At 36.1% G+C, this 9,186-nt stretch overlaps 1 protein-coding gene across 1 annotated transcript; it reads right to left on the reverse strand.

Annotated features, from left to right (window-relative positions):
• Positions 1-404: 404 nt before the first annotated feature.
• Positions 405-7,169, reverse strand: LOC108531281 (40S ribosomal protein S2-like). Its single transcript, XM_017874640.1, has 3 exons — positions 7,133-7,169; positions 846-1,121; positions 405-619 (listed from the first exon to the last, which is right to left on the reverse strand). The coding sequence occupies exons 1-3, from the start codon at positions 7,167-7,169 to the stop codon at positions 447-449; spliced, it is 486 nt and encodes a 161-aa protein (XP_017730129.1). The 3' UTR covers positions 405-446.
• Between the last annotated feature and the right edge of the window lie 2,017 nt (positions 7,170-9,186).

Raw genomic sequence — 9,186 nt, forward strand, 5'->3', positions numbered from 1 at the left:
CCCATAGAGATAAAGTGACCAGAATTTGGTGTTCAAATGAACCATCCAAGAGAACTCTAGATCTGTAAGAGCAGCTGGAGAAACAGTGACTTTGCAATATTACAAAGAGATGGCAATTCTGGCAGAGATCCCGGGTTGATTAATGATTTGGATGTTTGATTCTAACAATGCAGTAGTTTCATCTGTTTGTTAAATTTTTAAATGATTACTCTTCTTCTTGAGTAATTAATGCAAGTTTCTCCTATTTCCACACTACTTTCTATATCATTTCCAGTCTCCATTTCACTATCATATCTATTAAAGGAAAGGCTCTCATGAAAGCAATTTAGACTAACATACTTTTTCTGATGGGGCATTATATATATGTATGTATGTGTGTATATATATATGTGTGTGTTTTAGACAGTAACAGGCTTAATTCACTTTATTTTTCTTGTATAAAAACCCTATGTTGTAGCCACAGCTAGAGCCTGGGTCCGCTGCACGGAGACCCTGGTGTGGGTCTTGATAAGGTGGTCAGTGAATTCCTGATAGGGAGACTTGGTAAATACAGTCTCCTTCCAGAGGTCAGGGGTCAGGTAGCTGTAGGTCTTAGAGATGGCATCAAAGGTGGCCTTGGCTGCACAACAAAAGAACCCCAGGAGGGTCAGTGGTGTGCTTGAGGCAAGTCTCCCAACCCCAAAATTGTCGCACTCCTAGGAACAGAGAGGCCATTCTGGGCGGCTCTGTCGTGCATTAGGAGAGCCTTTCTCTGCCTCCCTGAAAACACGCCAAGCATACACAGAACCCATGTGGTTAAGCGGAACTGAGAGACCATGGCTATGTCCCATGCCTGGACCACCTACCGAAGTTGCCCAGGGTGGCAGTGCAGCCCCGGGCTGAGGTGTAGCAGTCATCGATACCAGCCATCATGAACAGCTTCTTGGGCACAGGCGCTGAGGCGATGCCAGTGTCCCTGGGTGCCGGGATGAGGTGCACTAGCACAGAGCCACAGCTGCCTGTCACCTTGCAGGAGACGGTGTTTTGATTTATTAAGAGGGCAAGATGAGCAAAATGAAGTTGTAAAAAATTTGTAGAAATGTTTACCTGTTTGGATTTGGCTAGGATTTTCTCTTGTTTAACTTTTTTAGGGAAAGATTTATGAATCTTGAGTTATCAGCTTAAAATGCTGTATACCGATCCATGGGTTAGACATGCAACTCGCACCTTTATAGCAACTTTAAGTAAATGTTTAGGCCTGAAATACTTTGATTTGAACTAAAAAATAGTATGGAGAATCCTTCCTCAAAACTTTGGAAGTTGATTGCTGTTGTATTTATGTAAACATAACACAAAGACTTTGGACTTGTACGGACAGCAGCCCTGGAAGAATATATTTAATTTAGAATTATTGCACCAACAAATGAGTTATTCGATGAATGAAACTATACCATGGTATAAATAACACATGATTTGCTAAATAGTCAACTTCTGTGTATATTGATAGAAAGATTAGAATAATACTTAGCAGCAAACACAGTTGTTTGGGTAATATTTCCAATTTCTCTTTACTAAGAAATTGGTGAAGCTCACCCGTGTCAAGTCCAGGGAAGTGCTTCTGTCATGGTGTTCTTTGTATGGTCTTTTGCTGTCCTGGCGTGATATCTAAAGCAAATTTTCTGACTTCCACCTTGATAGAAGCTAGGTTTAGAGAGCCATTGCAGGTTTTATTTCAGTCTATTTCTGCAATTTCTTAGTTTCTCAAATATATTCCTATGGTTCTACTTCACATTTTGTCTAATTTTGTTTTACAGGTGTGAGGGATGCCAGAAGTCATGGGATTTTCTCTCCTCTAGTATGTGTTTGGGAAAAGGTTATGGCTGCCCTAGAGTGAAATGATTTCTCTGTGCTATTTAGGCAGACATTTCAGGTTAGAAGTCCTGCTTTGACTCTTTTTGTGGAAAGAAATGCCCTCTAGGTTGAGGTCATGGAACACAATGGGCTGCCATATTTAAGAAAACATTAAATCTATGTTCCCTTCATGCTTTACTATTAAATTATCAGTGTTTTGCTATTTACCTAGTTTACTCCAATGTGTGTGGTAAGATGACATCTACAGAAATTAGTATATTTTTAAATAAAAGAGTCTAATTATGTAAATATTTGTAAGTAGTAAGAGGCAGCATGAACATGAAATCTGAAACCTTTAGCATCTGCAACAGGATTCATTCTTTCTTTAAACTCAGTTCTTATCCCAACTCATCAATACCCATTCTTTCTGCCCACATGGTGTTTTTTTTCTTTTACCCTAATTGTTTTCTTCTCTACTTCCCAGAATATGTAGATAACACATAGCTCTTTGGCCCTAGGCCAAAACTTTGAAACTTTCATCTTTTACATCCTATTTGGAAATCTTACCTCAGAAGATTTTATTGAGAATAGCCCCTTAAAGGAGTTATACTAATGGGGGCTATGCTTTAAAAGATTTTTTGGAATCATTAAACTTAAAAATTAAAATGTTTTACATTAATTTAAATGATATGTTTTCAAAGAGAGAGACCACGTAGACTCCATAGAAAGTCAAATGTAAATAATAAGTTAACAACCATTGATCTATAGAGTACCTGTTTCATGTACAGTACAGTAGAAAAATATCTCAATACCTTAAATTTCCGCTATCTAAATAGTTACTTACATTCATAGTAATTAAACCCCTGAAGAAGAAAATTTGAGCCCTGATATTGAAGAAGAGAAATAGAGACTAATAATGATGTATAGATAAATGTTTTACCAGATATTCTACATTATTCTTCCAAATTTTCATACTCTACCAATATTGTTGTCCACATAAAACATATGCTTGGTGCTTTTAATGATATACAGTGGACCCTGGGGTTAATTTGTGAAATCCTGGAAATAGCATAGCATAGTTAGTTATTAATATTAATACAGCTGTCACACACATTCATGGAAGTGATGGCATGTGTCCTGCTATTGCATATTCCCAAATTTGTTTTTTTTTTTCTATTTCTTTGGAAGACCCAAGACTTACCCACACAGATGCATATTTATTAATCCTAAATGATCTTTTAAAAACAAATCTAATATTAGATTTATATAACTTAATTACCTTTCCCAAATATTGTTTTGTATATGAACTACCTTGGCGTAGATATATTTGGTACATATATATTGAATAACATAGAGATGAGATGAGTGTAAGGTCTCTAGGCATTTCAAGAAGATGGTTATACCCTCTGAAGTTGTTAGAAAATGATTTTCTTCATGGCTGATTAGTACATATGGATCATATATGTATGTGTATGTATATATATGTGTGTGTGTATATATATATATACACACACACACATATATATATATATGAAATGAAATGAAAGTCTTCTTACATAGGGTCAATTGGAAAGGAGACTTTCTACCTCCTTATAATATTTACAGGACTTTTTCCCAGTAATACAGCAATATATACCTAGTGTTTTCCAATGAATTTTAAATGAACAAAAGTCGGGGGGCTATTATATTAAGGAATAAAGAGTTTTTTGTCCTGGACAGTGAATACAATTTGCACTGTTTCAACTTGGCTCCATTTCTGCTATGACAGTTGTAGCTTTAGTTTCATAGCAAACTTTTATTTTAAGAAACAACTAGTTTTGAAGTCGCTCTGGGTATGTGATTATATTTTCAATTGTGTCTGTCTTGTTGATCAATGTTTTGAAGGAAGCTATACTATTCTTAAAACTCAAATTCTTAATTGAGAGTATTTGAGATTCTGAAGATTTAATAGTGATATCATAATCCAAAATACTATAAAAGTGGAAAAGCATAGTTTTTTTTCTTAGTTACCTGCTAAGCTTATGAAAATAAATACACTTTTTGGAGTCACAGCACTTATGCCTAAACATCACAGCTATACTAGAGGTAGAATAACCTAGAAGTCATTTATCTCAATTTCTGGCATTGCAAATAATAAAAGTGAGACTCAAGAAGGTGAAGGTTAAGTTCCAAGGTTATACAGCTAGTTATTGGTAAAATAAGTTGTAACCACATCTCTTGTTTTTTTCTTTTTCAACATATGATGCATAATGCACACCTCTCTTTGAAAATACATATTTGACCCACAAGAATTTCCTTAGAAATCTAATGATGTGGAGATTGTAAGGCTAAGAGATATTGATAGTTCAATGTCAACTCATTGATCTGGTGCAGACTCACAATGAATGTAATTCATATACAATTATAGAATTATCAGATACCAATGTTAGGTCCTTTCATCTTAATTATTTGTATAAAATCTATGTTATTTTACTTTTAACATATGCAGATGACCCAATCTGTTCTTTTTATGCCTCTTTGTAAAATTCCAGACAGAGATTCAGTTTTCCCACTGGCATAATTCTGTGGAGAACTTGTTTTAACCAATGAAAAGTTAAAGTGCCTTTTTTCCTGCCTCTTGTTGTCCCCTGCCTAGACCTTTCAAACACCACAATCACATAGGACTTGAAATAAAGTTATAGTCTACATAGGCGTTGTGCTACAATCAGCCTATATGATCAAACAGTTCAATTGTCATAGCTTCATATGTTTCCTAACAACAAGAGAAAGTGGATGGCTGAGTTATTTCAAGAGACATTTAATAGAATTCTAGCACACTGAAGAGAACTTAGATGGAAATAAAAATCACAGCCTCTTCATTCTTCATTTTTAACATATGCCACCTTATAATTCTTTGGTTGGAATATTTACCTTCTGCATTTCTGTTGAAAGTTGCTAGGATATGAAAATAAAGAACTCAGAGATTGAACTGCAAAAAAAGAATGTAGAATGGAAACATGAATTAATGTAAAAGACTTGCTTTATAATTCATTCCTTAAATATCTGATGTGGTTTGCCTTTGTGTCCCCCCCAAATCTCTTCTTGAATTGTAATCCCATAATCCCCACCCGTGGTGGGAGGGACCCAGTGGGAGGTAATTGAATCATGGGGCCGGTTCCTGCCATGCTGTTCTTACGATGGTGAGTGCGTTCTCACCAGATCTGATGGTTTTATAAGGGGCTTCCCCCTTCACTCAGCACTCATTCTCTCTCCTGCCACCCTGTGAAGAGGTGCTTTCTGCCATGATTTTAAGTTTCCTGAGGCCTCCCCAGCCATGTGGAACTGCGAGTCAGTTAAACCTCTTTTCTTTGTAAATCACCCAGTCTCAGGTATGTCCTTACAGCAGTGTGAGAATGGACTAATACACATCCATTTTAAGATCTTTATTGGAATAAATTCTCTTTGACATTCAAAGTTGTGCTTCCATATGATAATTTGGTTTTAAATTTGCAATATGAGTTTTTCTCTTTGAGTCCTGGTTTTCCTGTCTATAACATGGAGATTGTGATAATTTCTACTTTACTGGGGTTTTAAAGAAAATATTTTAAAAAAATCCTATGTGTTTGAAACATTTTGTGTGTTAACAAAATACATTTTGTCTATGTTTATAATTGTATTTTATTAAAACTGAAATTTGATGGTATTTTATTTCCAACTCTCAAATTTTGCAGCACCAACATTTCATCACCAAACACATACTTAATACTTCCATAAACAGTCAGTCTATTTATCTCAGTCCAGTGAACATTTCTTTCTTTCCCTCTCCTACTCCCTGTAGTATGCTAATTATGACACTGATCATTATTTATCTTTGCATCTTCCAGGGAGTGCCTAGCTGAGTGCCATTCACTCAGTGAATAATCTTACTCCTTTCAAATCAGGAAAGCCTGGACACTTCTGTAGCTATCATTGTATGGCGTGTTGTGAAGAGCCAATGCATTAACTGATCAAGTTACTCAAAACTGCATTCCTATAAAAATATTAGGAGGTCAACTTAGTTGCCTCGGCAGCCACCAAAACATCACTGAGTAGGCATGGAATGGGTTAGTTTGTGCCAGCTTTTCCTCCGTATATTCGTTAAAGTGTAACTTTGAATGGCTTTCAAATTTTCCTATGTATTGATCAAGTTTTGAAATGATTCTATGCTTGGATTTGTGAAGCCAGGCTTAGGTTTTATCTATCTACACATGATCACCCATATCCATTCAATAAAATGGCCATAGTTACTAGTTACCTGCCTCCTTGTGAGGATCTCCAAGATAACCTTTGCAAAGTATTTGAAGACCATTTAGAGAGAGAGAGAGATTATAAATAATACTGGTATTTTCTCTTCCTAAATCTCAGTGCTCATCTGAAAAGTTCATATTTTTATGTGGCATTCTAGGGGTAGTATCATACATGGCCAAAAAGGTTTTCAGTACCATCTTATTAACTTCTTATGCTCTTTTATTGAAGGAAGAATAAACCATTTAAGTCCATTGAAATAGACTTTTTTTCTCATTAAAGTGAAAATATCTAAGATGCTCTCTCTCTGAAAGTGTGATAGGGATACAGGACAGCACTCTTAGAAGATAAGATCATTCAAAACAAAAGTTCTCAGGGATCATTTTCAAAAATGGTGCTCCCCTGTCAGAGCACTGGTGCTCCTCCACTTTATTATTGATACAGAGGTCCTTCCTGTCAAGCTAACCATTTTTCTCTTTGAATTTGAATGAAAAGTTTCTCATGTGCTTTTCTACCCTGAGTTAAGACAGAAGAAGTAGGAAACACAGGAAATGTTATGTCACCATTCTAGTTGTCTCCATTATGACATAGATATTTATAGTTTAGATGGTATCAATGCCTCCCAGCTTTCTAACAACACCCTTCAATATGATTCTGTCTCTAAAATTTTTCTTCGAGCAAGAAGTCTAATCTTTTAAAACAAATTCTGGGCATGTCCCTTCATAACTAAAACCATCACTGATACCCACTGCCTGTGGATATATTTCAAACATCTCAGTCTGATATCCCAAACCCTATATGAATATAACTTGCTTTCCTAGCCATATCTTTCATTTTTTTCTAGGTGAACTGGTATTCTACACAAACTATTATACCCAATGTCTATTTACCCTATTATTTAATTTTCCATTCTCCAGATTTTTGCTGTTTCCCAGGCTCTGCTTTTCCTGATTCTCGTGCCTGCAGGCCATGCTTAAATCCTATTTTCTTTAACTGCCTTTGTGGAAAAGTGCCCCTTGTATCTTTGTAAATTCAGTACTGCTCTTAGGTATAACTACTGCTGCTGGCATTGCCATTGTTGTTAAACATGTCTTACATCTCTCACCATACTAAAAGCTCCCAAGGGCGGAGTTTGCAAATCAACTATTCTCACAATCATCCTCACAAGACCACATACCTGGTCTGAGCTCAAATATTTATTTGTTTGATGATACCTAATGTTATTTATCATGCCATTATGGTTTGCGTTGCGGGCCTTGCAACAGATATTTTAGACATTTCTTTCATTTATATAATACATTCTCATAATGATACTGAAAAATGACTATCATTACTATTAAATCTTTAAAAAAGGGAAAGAAACTAGGATGCCAGAAAAAGTGATGTCACGTGCTAAGGACATAGAATCAAAATTTCTGGGACAGTTGTAAGCAGGTTTCTCTCACTTTAGAAACTTGTCCCACTACAGTTTGGGCAAGAATTCTAATATTTAAAAAAAATTAAACAAAACTAAAATTATTTATGCAAAGCCAGTTAGTATGGTTTATGAGACTAGAGCCCTGATAACTCCTCAGATAACGTGAGTATGAGAAATATCAAGAAATTGAAATATTTTGCAAATAATCATTTATTTAAATAATCATATATTATGCATGTGCTATATTTGTTGTCAAATGTGTGTTATGCTCCAGACAATGAAAGAGATAGATTTCTTGCTCATACTGCTTATAGTTGACATATATAGGGTCATCTGTAGAATAACTTGTAAGGTAGAAAAAGATTGTGGCATTTGTTCTGTCATAACTTGACCTACATGAGCCCCTCCAAAATTTCTCAGTTTGCTTCATATGTTCCACTGAGATCCATATTCAGATACAATTTCTGAACCAATGCCAATCAAAGGTGGCTTTTTGGGTTTTAGAGTTAACTCAGTTGTCTTTGATCTGGTAGCCAGGCTGTGATGGCTAGTTTTGATATTTTCCCATATTTTCTTGCTGCCAGGTTACATCTTGGTATACCTGTAATTGATTTCCCCAGATAGAAAGTTGAGATGTGGACATGGGAAGTGCAAACTACAACTTAGTGCAAGATAAGCCAAGGGTGTAACTGTCAAGTTGTACTTGAGCAGAAATGTTACCCAGTAGGATTACTAAATGAACAGGATGGCAAAGAGTTCTGGGTGTGGAAGTCAGAGTAGGTACCAGAGGATCTAGATCAAAGGGGTTGGTAGATGAGCAGAGCTGCATCAGAGAAATCTAGGACTGTTAAGGCAAGCATGACCCTTGGGAGTCCAGGCCGTGTTCTGAGGTTGGTAAAATGAATTATAGAAAGTGAGACTGAATGTGAGATTGTAACCACACAAAAGAGGGAGTATGTGCCACAGGCAAAGAAAAGGGGGGGGGGGTGCGAGGGGAAACATGGTATATGGCGTATTTGAGGAGCAAAGACAAGTTCAGTGTCACTGGGGATGAGCAAGGGATAAGTGAATGGTGTGAGACAAGATTGGAGAGGTTAACAGTGGCCAATAACAAGTGATAAAATAATTTCAAATGAGAGCAGCTAGTATTTTTAAAGTGGTTAATGTGCACCAAATACCGCTTTACGTTATCCTGCAGTATTATTGTGAAGTATTACATAAACAACTCAATAATAAAAAGACCTAAGGAGAGCATTATTACTATTATCTTGGTTTCCAGATGAAAAAACCTAAGTATTTCCCCAATACACATAGTTACGATGTGTTAGAATCAAAATTTGAATCAGAGTTATTTAGCCATGTCCATTACCCTCGGGCAAGAATGCCTTTATATAGTTCCTGTAGAATATAGTAAAGATTTCATCTTAATTCTAAAAGCAATAGTAAATCCACTAAGAGATTTCAACAGTAAAGTAGAACAATCAAACTTTTTTTTTTCTTTTTTTGATGCTTTAAGTTCTAGGGTACATGTGCATAACGTGCAGGTTTGTTACATATGTATACTTGTGCCATGTTGGTGTGCTGCACCCATCAACTCGTCAGCACCCATCAATTCATCATTTATATCAGGTATAACTCCCAATGCAATCCCTCCCCCCTCCCCCCTCCCCATGATA

The sequence above is a fragment of the Rhinopithecus bieti genome, unplaced genomic scaffold (genome assembly GCF_001698545.2).
Source record: "Rhinopithecus bieti isolate Rb0 unplaced genomic scaffold, ASM169854v2 scaffold_7414, whole genome shotgun sequence".
Classification (NCBI taxonomy): Eukaryota; Metazoa; Chordata; class Mammalia; order Primates; family Cercopithecidae; genus Rhinopithecus; species Rhinopithecus bieti.